Raw genomic sequence first — 15,724 nt, 5'->3', positions numbered from 1 at the left:
AGATGAGGTGACTTCTCTATCAAATCCTGGATTGTCAGAACACGGTCCAAGAATGGAGTCATGCAAGGGGATTCTGAGTGCTTGTGAGAGAATGCCAGAAAACAGGAGTCTTGTGACCTCGGCTTCCCCAAAACCACAGAGTTGTTTTTGGAATGTGCTTCCGTGCTCCTCCCGGGTGTAGCAGACAGGGGTGAGTTTACTGTAGATGATCCATCACAATTGGCTGTTGCTGGTCATCTGCTTCTGTGGAAAAATAGGTTTCGCCACATGGGGCTTGCCCTTGTGATTGTACACAGCCCAAACGCACGAGAACTTTCCCCATGTGACCTTTCTTAACCCTCGGAGTATAAACTGTCTGAGGCTCTGAATAAGGGTGACTATGGCATGAGACTCTAGTCTGCCTCACTTTTAGGCTCTCCTCCCCCAGGTCCCACCTCTAGAGCGGTCAACACTGGATGAAGTATATCTGCGTAGAAACCACTAGAGTCCTGCTAAGCTGTACGATTGCCTACTGACTCTGGTGATGGTCAGTAGAAATACAGTCTTTAAGATCTTTAATGCCTAAGTGTCCTGTCCTGCCCTAGAAGGAAGCAGATATGTAAGGGAGGCATTCGACAGACCTAGTATCTTTCTAGTAAACCCCTTTACTCCCCATTACAATGATTCTAGTTGTTTTCCTGTCACTTTGGAGCAGGGAGGTGACATCTGTAGAGGTCAAAGTGGAGGAAGCAGCCTGAGTACTGGCAGCCATAGGAAAGTTTGTTAAAGTAATAAGGGAAAACTCCAAAAGGCTGATGGGAAGGCACTCGTTCTAGGACACATACTAGATGCTAAGGAAGGGAAATGTTTTTGCAGGGACTCATTCAGCAGTCCTCCAGAGGACTAGAATGCTGGCGTCTAAATGGTGCTGAGACTTCTCTCTGATTTTGGTAAGGACATGACAGAGGTAGCTGCGGGCTAGGGTAGCTGAACCCCAAGTCTAGACTGCTCATGCTGCCTGCCTTGTATGAATTATACATGCGGTGTGGGCATTGAGTTTCTGGAATGTGTGAGGGTCTTTGGTTACTAGAAAACAGGTCCAGGTGTAGGTAGATGAAAGATGCCAAGTAGCCTACCATGCTCAGGTCTGCTGTGGTGGTTCCGGTGGTGGCTAGCTCATCAGCACAGGTCCCCATTGAGACTTCTGTGGTGCCTTTGGGAACAGCATCCTGAAACTCCACACTGCCCCCTGCAGAGGTTTCTACTGCACATTCTTTACACTGCAGCTGGAGCTGGACAAGGACCTCTTCTGGGGCATTTGCTGGCTCTTCCCCGGGTTTCAGGCATTGGACCAGGAGTCTCCAGGCCTCAGTGGGATCACCTTCCAAGGCCTGGAGCTGAGTCACTGCATGGTGGACCTTGGCTGCCCATTCCCACCTAAGCCAGTCCGGCATATGCAACCCCTGCTCCTCTGGGTGTTCTTGGAGCTCAGGGACCCTCTCGGCCACCTCCTTAGTGAGCAGGAGAATGTTCTCTAGAGACACAAGAAGGTCTTCCTGGAAGGGTCCAGACTCTTGACTTCCTGCTATGATTCCCTGCACAGTTTGGATAATAGACAGCATCCTTGTCTGGGAGCTCTTGCCAACAGCATCTTGGAACATATGCTCATAGTCAGCATTGATGCTACTCAGATGGTTGGTCAGGGTCTTGACTCGCAGGCTGAGTTCCAAGCAGAGAAGCTCAAAGCGTGTGGAAAGGCTGGGACATGGCTTGGGGGAGGAGACCAAAACGTGTGCCACCTCCAACAAGGCATCTGTGAGTACATGAACTTCTCGACACAGAAAAGAGACCTCATCTTTTACCTGCTCATCACCACACAGAACACGAGACAGCTCAGCAGCCTCTCGTAACCTTTGGGAAACATGTGCTGCCTGCTCTAACCCTTCCTGCAACCCTTGCTGGCTCTTCACTGCTTGCTGCAGGGGCAGTAGGAACAGGCCCTGTCTCCTGCTGAGCCTCCCCATGCACTGCATCAGGTCCTGCACAGCCACCGCCCACAGAAGGCTTTCATTGTCAACGTTCTCGTCCCTCAACTTGGAGGCTTGGCGATCATCAGAGGACAGAACTTGGTCTAATAGCTGTTTAGCATGGACCTCTGTTTTTTCCAGTCTACCTTGCAGCTCTAAAATCATTCCCAGGTCCTTCATTGGGCTCTTCTCGTCCAAATGCACAGAACCACTTTTGGCTGCTACTTGAACCATTGAGGCCAAATTCTGCTGAAGTTCCACAAACACTTCCATGCTCCCCGGTAATTCTGTGGTTGGGCTACGGCAAAAGAGTTGTCGACACAGAGGGTACCAGTCACCAGCCCTGGCTACCAAAGCCTGCCTGGCTTCCCTGGTCCTCCCAGACTGCTGAAAAGCCACTTCCAGAAGTCTGTCACTTCTAATGCTTGTGCTATGGACTTCCTCCCTGACTAGGTCAGTAACCGAAGGTACCACTCTTGAGAATTTATATAGTCTTGACATCCTCTCTGGTCCCAGGGGTTCTTCCCCAGCCTGGATTTCTGGGGCTATATTCACAGTGCGTTCTGGCTCTGGCATGTTGGTGCGTGGTGAGGTTACTACCAGGTGCTCCTGGTTCTCCACGGTAGTGATGACTTTGCTGACAGCAAGGAATGGAGAGCCCCACCCCTGTTTGCAGGTGTCAGGGACCACTGTGTAGGAAAGTTGTTCTAGTGGTAGGAAAGCGGTGTTCGTGTCATTTCTCCCTAACCCAGGCACCTGCTGGTATTTCAGCGCGGGAGCTGTAGAATGCTGGAGGCTGGGGAGACCCACATAAGGCCATCTCTTGGCAAGGTCAAACCTTTGGACTTGGAATCGAAGCGGGCTGAGGATGTCTGGGTGATTGGTCCCATCCAGCCCCTGGTGGACTTGCTGAGCCGAATAGATGAGGTGTTTTGCCATAGTTAAAAAGGCACCTGTGTCCTGGGCACTGTCCCCGCCTGTGCTGCCTTCAGTGGCTGCAGCCAGCGTCAAGGAAGACTGCGCCAGCTGCTGAACCACGACTCTCATCCCGTTTCGAAAAATGGGATCTGGGTCTTGACCCACGTACCTGCTCATCACCTGCACTATGTGTGTGGCTCTTCCGCGTAAGAACGCCACAGGTCTGGAAAACTCTCTGGGTGCGCCGCTCCTCAGAGCCCTTGTGTACATGTCCAAGTGTTTAGTCATTTCCTGGATGGACAAACTCAGGAATTCAGGAATATCGAGAACGACATCAAAGCATGCCAAGAGGTGTTCGGATTCCCTGGCCCAGGCCTCAAGCAGAGCCTGCAGGATGTCAGGGCTCCAGTCCAGGCCTTGCGTTTGGGGACTTTGTGAAAAGAGTCCCATCGCTTTGACCACAAGCCCCCAAAGACCTGCCACGGCAGCCTCCAGGTCTCTGCCGGTTTGCTGTTGGGGGCAGCAGACCCAAACCAAGTGTGCCACTCGGATCATTTGCTTGGCTTGGTTGTGAAAAGCATCAAGGAGAAGTCGCAAAGTCTCTGCCAAGGCTTCGCTATTGCACTGGGACCTGATGGTGGAAGTCGCCAAGGCGGCCTGGACCAGCCTCTCTAGAGGACTTTGGGTATCTGTGAACGTGTCCAGAATCTGGCTCAGTAATCCAGCACGGACTCCCCGAAAGAGCGCATCAGTCGCGGCCCGCACAGCTTCGCATTCTGTCCCTGGGCTGATCTGGGGAGACCGGTGCAGCCCAGGGTGGAGCTGTAGCAGCTGGCGGCAATGGGACACTAGGTGCATCCTCTCCCTTGGTGCGGAGCAGGCGGCTAGGTGCAGGCAGTGCCACACCACGGCGACCATTGGCGCATCCAGCAACCCGACACGCAAGTGACTCGGCCCGGGCTCCTCCAGAACCTGTCGCAGCTTCTGCAGACGATGTGCCAATGCGCCATTCTGAGAGCGCGCACCAGGCCCTGCGATGCCGGGCTGCAGTACAGCCAGGAGCTCCCTGAGGCTCTGCCTGGTCAGGGCAAAGACGCGGCGCCGTGAAGCCACCAGCTGCGGCTCCTGTGGGTGCCGGAGGTGGCCGCGGGCGGTTGCGAGCAGCGCTGGGATGCAGCACCCTAGCCGGTGGCGAACTCGACCCAGGCGCTCGTCCCGGGCCCAGCGCGTTGTCAGGCCGCCCAGTCGCTGCAGCGCAGCCGCCAGGTCAGACAGCGAGGTGCGCAGCGAGGTGGAGTCCTCCGCCGCCTCCAGAGCCTCCAGGCACGCCAGACACCAACCAGCCGCTGGCACCGTCTTCCTCGCCATTGCTGCGTCTTCAAGCAGTAAGACCTGCTGGGGCGGTCACAGGAAAGAGACTTGAAGATGACTGAACATTCTTGGGGCCATGTGGCTTAAGCCTAGGAGACCTTACATTGTCACTTAACCTGAATGTAACCAAACACAGGCACCGTCTAGGTGACCGGACCTGGAGAATGCGGGTTTGCGGATGTGCGCATTTCTTTGTAAACCAGAGGTCTGAACTGGCTGCCTTCTCGGGTGTAGGGTTTACCCGGGACTGTTCAAAGACGGATTATTATTTAGATGAGAAGGATGGGCTGGAGCATTTCCCTGAGGCAGCTTTTCTTAGCCTGACTCGCCTCTCGCAGACAGCTCCATCCACTCCCTAACCCTGGGGCTGGTACCCAAATCAAAAGCCTTTCTCTCCCTTTCATTCACCTCCAGCAGGTTCCCAAACCCCTCCGGTTCTGCCTCTCACCCTCCTCTACCCCACTGCAATATCTCCAATAAACCACACTACAGATGTTATACAATGAACAACAACAAAATATTTTGGCGATATGTATTTGAACCAGGGGCAATATCCCAATGTAAAAGTTGTAAACGGGCTGGAGAGATAGATGGGTCAGCAGTTACGTTTACCGACTGCGCTACCAAAGGACCTAGCTTTGATTCCCAGCATCCACAAGGGGGCGCACAACTGTCTGTAATTTCAACACTAGAATTTCCTAGACCCTCCTTTGCCCGCCTCTTCCTCAGTCGGTTTACAGACGTGGTGCATAGCTACACATTCAGGAAAACACTCACAGACATAAAATAAAAATACATAAATTCTCCAAAATAAATTTAAGTTGTATTTAGAAAGGAATGTGGGTCAGGATGAAAAAACTGAGTGTGTTTGGAAACTGAGGGGTTCTACCAGCTCCTGTTACAGCTTCAATTTTAGCCCTGACTAAATCGGCAATGAACTCTGTCGAGGATCTTGGCAAGCACTTGGGCAGGTTTCGAATTAAGGGACGGCCAGGCGGTCCTGTGAGAACTGCATGGCCATGCGTGCTCTCCAGCAATGACCAAGCTGCCAGTCAGCTCTGAGGGAGCCTCACCTTGGTAGTGTTCACCAGGATCTGCTGAGTTGTGGCCACTAGCTCCTCCCAGTGGCGCTGACACTCCGGCTGCACGGGGAGCTCCTGGGTTACCAGCAGGATGTTCCTCCCAGAGAGGATCAGAGACTCCGCCACTGGCTTCATTTCCTCCCTAAACCACTCGTCCTCGGAGTCTCCGGCCAGCCTGAATGGACACATTGCACTTAGAATGTTATCACGTTAAACCCAAAGAGTCACATGGAAATGAGGTTACACAGAAGGTACAGAGCACCAGGTGGCCATTAAAGTGAACTTTGACGACTGTGCTTATGAGCCAAGACACATGTTGAATTTAAAAAAAGAAAGAAAGAAAAGACCTCTCTTCATCCTTTCTTCATCCTGAAGAAAAGTTATGAATTAGAGTTGTTACCTCAGTCTCAGCCTTAACAAACTTCATACGGTAAGGTTAAACAGGTTAATGACAGGCAATCTGGGTAGAGAATTCTGAGTCTCAGGCTTTTCTTCTCAACAGCCTGTATACAATTGATCCGTCATCTTCTGTCTTCCAGAGTTTCAGGTAAGAAACCTGAGACCACTCTATCTTAGCTATTAAAATAAGATAAAGCCCCCAAGCTTGGCACCGTGGTGTGCACCTATAACCCCAGCTATTTGGGAGGCAGAGGCAGGAGGATCACAAGCTCACAGCGCCCATAGACCACATAGTGAGTTTGTGGCCAGCCTGGGCAACTTACTGGAAACTTGTTTCGAAGCTTGCAATAAAAAGGCTGGTGATCTAACTCGGTAATGCAGCATTCATGTAGAGGTGCCAGGTTCTGAGTTCAATCCCCAGTACTGGGGACACAGAACTAAAAAGAAAGAACGCTGCTGTGGCTATGCATGCCTTGGTCTTCGTGTGGACACAGGAGGCCGTTTCTCTTGGATAAATGCCTAGTAACAATGGGTATATGTTTAACTTTTAGAGAATATTTTCTAAAGTAGTTGCAACGTACTATGTTCTAATCAGCAAAAAGAGAGTTCAAGTTCTCACACGTTCTCATCAACACTTGAGATCGCTCTTCATTTTAAGCATCCCAAGAGTTAGTGATCGCCAGTGGTAAAACATATTCCAGACTTTTCTCGAAGATCAAATGTGGCTTCTGGAGGGTGCTTAGATGCAAGTTTTGATACTGTGTGTCATACACCAGTCCCTTTCCTTTGGGGATCAACCTATCTGTAAGTGGCTATTATTCAGCTATACTATACACAGAAATATGAACACTATTTTCACTGTGCCACCAAAGTACTTAGGATCAGAAATCAGAGCTACCAAGTGGCCATGTGAAATGGACATTGCTTAAAAAATGGAGCACAATGTGTGGTTTTCAGTTTAACTGACCCTGGACAAGACAGGAGACAAGCATTTCATAACAGAAAAATAATAATTTTGCCAGGTGGTGGTGCATGCCTTTGATTCCAGCACTTCAGAGGCAGAGGCAGGCGGATCTCTGGGTGTTCGAGGCCAGCCTGGTCTACAGAACAAGTTCCAGGACAGGTTCCAAAGCTACAGAGAAACCCTGTCTCAAGGGGGAAAAAGTTAATTAATTAATTAATTATTACAATAAAAAGAAGTGTAGCTCTAATTGCTGCGTGTGCTTATGGTAAAGACTAAACCACCACTGAGAAATGTGAGCAAGACCATTGATATTCAATGCAACGTGTTGACAAGAGTCCAAGGTGTATGTTTTACACAAGGCTTCCATTTTTTGGTTTTCTTCTTTTAGGCTTTGCGGTGGTTTGAATGAGACTGGTTGCCATAGGTTCATATATTGAAATGTTTAGTCACCAGGGCATGGTAAAGATTAAGAGGTGTGGCCTTCCTGGAGTGGGTGTGGCCTTGTTGGAGAAAGTGTGTCACTGGGAGTGGGCTTTGAAGTTTCTAAAGCCCGTGCCAGGCTGAGAGTGTTTTCTCTTTCTCTGCCAGCTGCCTGAGGATCAGAATGCAAAGCTCTCCGCTGCTTCTCCAGTGCTATGCTCCTTGTGTGCTCCCTGTGTGCTCCATGCTCCCTGTGTGCTCCCTGTGTGCTCCATGCTCCCTGTGTGCTCCCTGTGTGCTCCATGTTCCCTGTGTGCTCCCTGTGTGCTGCCATGCTCCCTGGGCTGCCATGCTCCCTGTGTGCTACCATGCTCCCTGTGTGCTGCCATGCTCCCTGTGTGCTCCCTGTGCTCCCTGTGAGCTGTCATGCTTCCTGTGTGCTCCCTGTGCTCCCTGTGAGCTGCCATGCTCCCTGCCTTAATAATAATGGACTCCTAAACTCTAAATGCTTTCCTTTATAAGAGTTGCCTTGGTCATGGTGTCTCTTCACAGCAATAGAACACTAAGACTGGCTTGTTTTTAGTTAAGGCAACATGATGCTGTGCCTCTGCCATGACCCTTGTATCTCCCTCCATGCGGGCCCTGGGATTGAACTCATTGGGTGTGCTGCCTAATTTATGTCAACCTGACACAAGCTAGAATCAACTAGGAAGAGGGAAACAGAATTGTGAAAGTGCCTCCCATCAGATTGGCCTGTACGCGAGCCTGTGGGGTATGTTCTTGATTAATACTGGTTGTGGGAGGGCACAGCTCACTGCAGGCAGTGCCACTCCTGGGCAGGTGGTCCTGGCTTGTGTAAGAAAGCAGGATGAGCAATGTATGGGGAGCAAGCACGTAAGAAGCATTCCTCCATGGTTCCTGCTTCTGCTCCTGCTTCGGCTCTCTCTGATGAAGGGCTGTATCCTTGAGACAAATAACCCTTCCGCTCCCAGGTCTGCTTTAGGTTATGGTGCTTTTACACAGCATCTGGAATCTTAGCTATGACGTCATGTTTAACAAGTGCTTCCTTCTGCTGAGCCATCTCACCAGCCCCTATTTCTTATTGATCAAACAATGGGTCTTGGCGATTGCACTTGGGTGATTCAAGAGCATCTCTGTTTATACTGCCTGAGCAAAAAGGTTGTGTGGTAGCATTATGCGTAGAGATCATAAAGGTGTAAGAAGTGTAAAATGTTTATAACAATCCAGTAGTTGAAAAGATAAATAATAGTAACAAACAATAAAACCACGTCTGTATCTATGGATACATCTATAAAGCAACTAATTATACATTGTTGTGAAGTAGACCATACTGCGTGCAGCAGCAATTGTGCATTTGTATAAGTGCATTTATTTTATATCGTCCATGATGTTAAACCTGAAAGGAGCTACGATTCTGTAATTCCTATCAGTTCCGATGCACTTTCAGCGCTGTAGACAACTGTCAACACACCTCCATTAAAAAGTATTTCCTGATCTCCAAAGAGAAGCTTATTTGGTCCTTTCATGAGTCAAGCTTCCAGTTTTACATCTGGAAATCTGTACTTAACCCAAGATCTCAAAGGCTCGGATCAAAGACTGTTTCTTTATGAATCATTTATAAGTTTAAGAGCTACAGTTAGACATTTGATGGATTTGAGCTGATCTTTTTATACAGTTCCACATTTACTTTTGCACACAAATAGCTAAGTGTCCCAGCTCTCTCTGTGTCCTTTGAACTGGTGTGCACACCTATATGTGTGTTTCTGAATCTCTTGTTCTTCTTTTGATTTAATTTTTCAAGACATAGTTTATCTGCATAATAGAGCCCTGGCTGTCCCGGAACTCACTTTGTAGATCAGGCTGACCTTGAACTCACAGAGATTCACCCGCCTCTGAGTGCTGGGATTAAAGGCGTGCGCCACCCTCCACCACCACCACCAGGCAAATTCCCTGTTCTTAGATTGGAAGAATAAACCACCACCACCCAGCTATGATGGGTCTTGAAATCACATGGTATACAACCTCCACAATTTTCCTTTTTTAAAAAAGATGTTTACTGTAGGGCCTTTGCATGCCTTTGTGAACTTAAGAATGTGCTTAGTAATTTCCATTTGGGGGAGGGGTCAAAACTGGGGTAAATGTTGTATATCCTGTGCTTGCAGAGAACCCAAGTTCAAGTGCAATTCCCAGCACACATGTCAGGCGCAGTAACCGCCCGTAACTCCATTTCCAGGGAATCCAACACTGTTTTCAGCCTCTGTGGAGACTAGTACTGAAATGCACAAAACCTCACATATAACTAAAAATAATAAAAACTTTAAAATCTTTAAATGAATATTTTTTTTTGGTTTTGTAGCTTTAGAGCCCGTCCTAAAACTAGCTCTTATACACCAGGTTGATCTCGAACTCGCAGAGATCTACCAGCCTCTGCCTCCCAAGTGCTGGGATTAAATGCGTGCACCACCACCGCCAGGCTTGAATAAAAATGTTTTAAGGCATTATTTCATGGGAATTAAAGTTAAAATCACAGTAAAATATTTACTAAAATAGTTAAATTAAAAATTGTGATTATTAGCCGGACAATGATGGCACACACCTTTAATCCCAGTACTAGGAAGATAGAGGCAGGCAGATCTCTGTGAGTTCAAGGCCAGCCTGGTCTACAGAGCAAGTTCCAGGACAGCCAGGGCTGCGCAGAGAAACCCTGTCTTATAAAACAAAACAAAAAGTTCTGACTATTTCAGGGGCTGAGGAATGTGTGTGAGAACTGGGTTCGTGTGCTGCTGTACACAATGTGACATATGCTGGCAACTTCTTTCAAAAAATAGTATTTAATTAATTCTTTGAGAACTTCATACATGCCTGTGATGTGTTTGGGTCATTTTCACCATATTCCTCCCAGATTCACCCCAACTACACCCCTGGCTTGGAGCTGGACTTGTTCTGGTGGAGATCGCCGACTCTGGATCTGGTCACTAGCTCAATCCTAATCTGCCAGTGTTCTGGGACTGGGTTCGCTCCCAGGGCTGGATTTGCCCTGACTTCTGCTCCCGGGGGTTCTTGTTTCCTCAGGCCCTCTCTGTCCTTGCATCATATTTTCTTCATTAGTATATATATATATATATACTATGTGTGTGTGTGTGTATAATTATATGTATATAATAAATCTTTAAATTTTAAGTCTTTAAATAATATGTAATTTATACATACATGCATACATACATACATACGTGTGTGTATGTGTGTGTGTGTGTAAGTGGGTGCAGGTTCCTATAGAAAGACTAAGGTATTGGATTCACTGGAACTAGAGTTAAGGGTGATTGTGAATCACCTGACATGGGTGCTGGAAAACAAACTCAGTCCTTTGCAAGAGCAGAACTCCCTCTTAACTGCTGAGTCATCTCTCCAGACCTAACAGGGATAGTTTTATATGAGTTTTAAAAAACTGAAAGTGGAGTGATGGGGAGGGAAAAATTAGAAAGAGAAGAAAAACATCTGGGGTAAGTGTATACTCGAATCCTCCAGGTGGCTCTCTCTAGGCTGCAGGCTTGTGGGCAGTATTATTTTCTTTCTTTTTCTCATTCGTATTTCTTAAATGTTCACCATAAGATGTGTTTCTAAGCAAGAGGAAACATATCCCTGAGCCGGCCTCTTCTCACTGGCACACACTGGCTGATGGACAGCAGCTGATGAGGCAGGGGCACACGCTGGCTGATGGACAGCAGCTGATGAGGCAGGTTCTGGCCCCCTGAGAGCCTGCCCAGCAAAGGAAGGCAGGAGCTTGCCAGCCCGACAACACTTAGTGGGGTGTGCTGCTGGCCTGCGTTTAGCCTTCTCTGGGAACTGCTCAGGGATGGTGGAGCCAAACTCAAGTCCAAATGTTTATTATTACAGTTCTGCTCGGATAAAGAGGGCTGGACCATTTCCCATGGTCATGAACACTGATAATTGTCTGTATAAATAATTTATCTTGCCAGGAACAGACAATGAAGCAAAGGCATTTATCCTGCAGTGAACACAAACAATATTTAGCCTCTCTCAAAACTGACTGTACCTTTTGTGATTAAAAAATGCATTGTCAGGAATTTAAAATCTACAAAGAAGTATTAAGTTGGTATAAAATTACTGTCACTAAATTCCTACATAATTTATTTTATGTATGTTTATGAATGTTATGACATGGGTTCTGAGATCTGAACTTAAGTTCAGGATTGAGCAGCAAGAACTCTTCAGTGCTCCGCCATCTCTCCAGCTCCTGTACATAATTTATAACAAATATTTCGCGTTATTTCTCACTGTAGTTTTCCTTTTTACCTTCCTAGAGTCACATGATCTTTAGGCCTGGCCCCAACTCCATAGCTGTGAGGGCTAATTTTGGTCGTCAGCTTTGCACATCTAGGAAGAGGGACCTGGGCTGAAGAATTGCCTTCATCAGATTGACCTGTAGACATGCCTCTGGGGGGCATTTTCTTTATTGATAATTGACACGGTTGGGCCCAGCCTACTGTGGGCGGTGCCACTCGTGGGCAGGTGGGCCCGGGCTAGCCAAGAAATGTAGCTGAGCAGTCAAAGGAGCAGCCCAACAAGCAGTGCCACTCCCGGGCTTTTTCTGTAGTTCCTGCCTCCAAGTTCCTTCCTTGAGTTTCCCCCTTGATGATGAAGTTAAGCCAAGTAGACCCTTTCCTCCACCAAATTGTTGTTGGTCAGTGTTTTGTTACAACAACAGAGAAGCAAACTAAAACAATCTGTATCCATTCTTATACTAATTTATTTATTTATTTTGAAGCAGGGTCTCATGTAGCTCAGTCTGGATTCAAACTGACTATGTAGCTGTGGTGGTTTGAATAAGAATGACCCCCCATGGGCTGGAAAGATGGCTCAGTGATTAAGAGCACTGCCTACCCTTCAAAAGGTCCTGAGTTCAATTCCCACCAACCATGTGGTGGTTCACAACCATCAATGAAATCTGGTGCCCTATTCTGGCCTGCGGGCATGCATGCAGACAGAACACTGTATACACAAGAATGGCCCCCAGATGCGTTTGAAAGCTCTGTCACTAGAGAGTAGTACTATTCAAAAGGCTTGGAAGAATTAGGAGTTAATGGGTTTGTCTCAAAGAGCCCATTCCAAGCCCAGTCTCCCTCTCCATATGGATCAGGATGCAAAACTCTCAGCTACTTCTCCATGGCTGCCTGTATGCTGCTACATTCCCTGTCATGATGATAATGGACTGAACTTCTGAAACTGTAAGAGTGCCCACAATTAAATGATTTCTCATATGAGAGTTATCTTGGTTATGGGTTGTGGGAGCCATTGTGGAGCTAGCATGAAACCTGGCACCAGGGAAATTCCCAGGAATCCACAAGGATGACCCCAGCTAAGACCCTAAGCAACAGTGGAGAAGGTACCTAAACTGGCCTTGTCCTGTAATCAGATTGATGACGACCTTAATTGTCATCATAGAAACTTTATCCAGCAACTGATGGAAACAGATGCAGAGATCCACAGCTAAGCAGTGGGCTGAACTTCCTGAGATCAGTTGAAGAGAGGGATGAGCAATAATAATATGAGCAAAGGGGTCAAGACCATGATGGAGAAACCCACAGAAACACCTGACTTGAGCTTGTGGGATCTCACTGACTCTGGACTGACAGCAGAGGAACCTGCCTAGTACCAAACTATGTCCTCTGAATGTGGGTGACAGTTGTGTGGCTTGGGAAGTCTATGGGGCCCCTGGGAATGGGTCCAGGATTTATCCCTAGAGCTTGAAATGGCTTTTGGATTCCATTCTTGCTGTGGGACAATGATCTTGTACCCTGTAAAGATTTGTCAGTTGTATCGCTTTAATAAAACATTGATTGGCCAGTAGCCAGGCAGGAAGTATAGGTAGGGCGACGAGAACAGGAGAATTCTGGGAAGAGGAGAGTCACAGTCTGCAGTCGTGACCCAGAAGCAGAGGAAGCAAGATGGGAATGCCTCTCTGATAAAAGATACCAAGCCACGTGGCTGACAAAGACAAGAATTATGGGTTAATGTAGGATGTAAGAATTAATAAGAAGCCTGAGCTAATAGGTCAATCAGTTTATGATTAATGCAGACCTCTGTGTGTTTCTTTGGGACTGAACAGCTGCAGGACTGGGCAGGACAGAAACTTCTATCAACGCATTCTGTTTGGAGTGATACCTTACTCAGCCTACATATAGTGGGTAGGGCCTTGGTCCTGCCTTAAAGTGATGTGTCAGACTTTGTTGACTCCCCATGGGAGGACTTACCCCTTCTGAGGAGTGGATAGCGGTGGGGTTCAGGGAAGGTGAGGGGAGCGGGAGGAAGGGGGGAGTGGAAACTGGGATTGGTATGTAAAATGAGAAAAGTTAATTTTAAAAAATTAATTAAGAAAAGGGTTATCTTGGTCATGGTATCTCTTCACAGCTGTAGAATAGTGAGTAAGACAGTAGCCAAGAAAAGCTTTAAACTTCTGGCCCTCCATGTTCCACCTCCTGGGTTCTTTGATTGATTATAGGTGCACACCACCATATCCAGCTTAAGCAGTGCTGGGGATGAAACCCAGAGTTTCTTATATGCTAGGTACTGAGCTACATCTACCAGCCCCCAAAGCGTTGAAGACTATAACTGGGTTCTATTTATATTCTCCATCGTCTGCCAGGCCGTCAGGGCAAGGGGCTTAAGTCCCTTGGAGATATTACCTGCTGGCAGCATGCACAAATGCCTCACTTGCATTGGCCAGTTCCTCTGCCACCTTCTGCAAGGAGGCAAGTGCTTCTCTCTGTACCTCTTTCCTCTCCACCGAGATGAGCAGCTGACAAAGCCGGACCGTCATGGGTGTGATGATTTGCTCCATGGCCCTGTTCTGTATCCTGGGCCCAAAGTCATCCCAGAGGAAAGAGTCCATCTTCCTGAGTCTGTGAACAGAAACGAGGACACCACCAGTTCACGTCTGTCGACATGGAAATATTTCTCTTGATTCAGTGCTCACCTAGTCTTACACACACACACACACACACACACACACGGAAACATTTATAAAATAGTAAAGGGATATTTAGGATTTATGCTAAAGACCTTACACATACACAATAGCAGAACATATGAAGGATGGGGACATAATAAGTCGGGTCCTGAAGAAGACAACAGAGTGAAAAGTAAACTCACCAACCACAAAATAGGCACAGTTTAAGAACTGGTTAATGGCAATCCAATGCTAGGATTTGTTGTGGGATATTATTTGAACTGGACAGAGATGTGTTACATTTATTTTACTACAGAATATTTCTTTAACTGTGCGAAGGTGTGTTACATTTGTTTCTACTGCCTTCTTGAGTGATGTAAAGATGTGTTACATTTGGTTATGCTACATTTTAATTATGAAAAGATGTGTGCTGCATTTGTCTCGCCTTGTCTGCCTAAGGCACCTGAATGGTCTAATAAAAAGCAAAATAGTCAATAGCTAGGCAGGAGAGGAACAGGCAGGAATGGAGAGCTGACAGAATAAATAGGAGGAGAAATTTAGCCTAAGAAAGAATGAGAGAAGAAGGGAGGAGAGAACAAGGGAAATGCCTGGGATCAGTCAGGCATCCCCACTACCCGCCTCCAGCAGACATTAAGACAGAAAGGTAAAAAGCCCTGAGCAAACGCAGATTAAGAGAACCAGGTTAAAACAAGAGCTAAGATAAGGCCGAGCATTCATAACTAATAGTGAAATCTCCATGTCATGATTTGGGAGCTGGTTGGTAGTCCAAAAGAAAAGACTTGCTACAGGGATTCTATAACTTGTTCGAGCTTATTCTCTCATTCAAAATATTCCCCCAAATGAAGATTAAAAGAAGAGGATTCAGGTTGCAGATGGTTCAATGGTTCAAAGAACTTCTTGCTCTTACAGGGGGTCTAAATTCAGCTCCGAGAAACCACATCAGGCCGCTCACAATCACTTATAAGTCTAGATCAAGGGGATCTGACACACTCTTCTCCTAGCAGCAGGCACATACATGTGTGTGCACACATGTGTGCACAAGTGGGCATGTGCACACACACAAATAAATAAAATTTAAAAGAATCTTAGGATGCTATATAGGTGAAGAAAACAAAAGAATGTTGCTGTGGTGATTTGAACGACACCCACAGGTTCATACATTTGAAGACTTGGTGGAGCTGTTTGGGAAGAATTACAAGGTGTGGCCTTGTTGGAGGAGCTGTGTCACTGGGGGTGGGCTTTGACAGTTAAGAAGCTCGTGCTATTCCCAGACAGCTGTACACAAGCTTCACCTGCACCTCCTGAGCACCTCCTGTGCACACTCACCTCCCCCCACCTCTGATTTATTATTTTGGAGGGTGGCTATTAAGAAACCTGTGTCAGGGGCTGGAGAGATACTGTGATGGTTAAGAGCACTGGCTGCTCTTCCAGAGGACCAGGGTTTGGTTCCCAGCACCCATATGGAGCCTCACACCTGTCATGATCCATGTTCTGGACTCTGCATGTGCTGCATGAATGTGACACATAGACATACATGCAGGCAAAACACCCGCAC

General features: G+C 47.3%; 1 protein-coding gene across 3 annotated transcripts in view; it reads right to left on the bottom strand.

The window, feature by feature from the left end:
* Window positions 1–15,724, bottom strand: part of LOC125416673 (uncharacterized) — a 31,035-nt gene that overhangs the window by 12,314 nt on the left and 2,997 nt on the right. For all 3 annotated transcript variants that reach the window (XM_087911213.1, XM_087911214.1, XM_087911215.1), the window contains exons 2-4: window positions 13,886–14,101; window positions 5,369–5,552; window positions 1,116–4,316 (exon numbers count right to left, since the gene is read on the bottom strand). In XM_087911213.1, the coding sequence (XP_087767339.1) occupies window positions 1,116–4,316; window positions 5,369–5,552; window positions 13,886–14,091 (3,591 nt within the window). In that variant the 5' untranslated portion in view covers window positions 14,092–14,101. The remainder of the gene's footprint in view (window positions 1–1,115; window positions 4,317–5,368; window positions 5,553–13,885; window positions 14,102–15,724) is intronic.

This window comes from Myodes glareolus, chromosome 10 (genome assembly GCF_982192425.1).
Source record: "Myodes glareolus chromosome 10, mMyoGla1.1, whole genome shotgun sequence".
Lineage (NCBI taxonomy): Eukaryota > Metazoa > Chordata > Mammalia > Rodentia > Cricetidae > Myodes > Myodes glareolus.
Note: the sequence above shows the minus strand (reverse complement) of the source record. Positions and strands in the feature narration are given on the sequence as shown.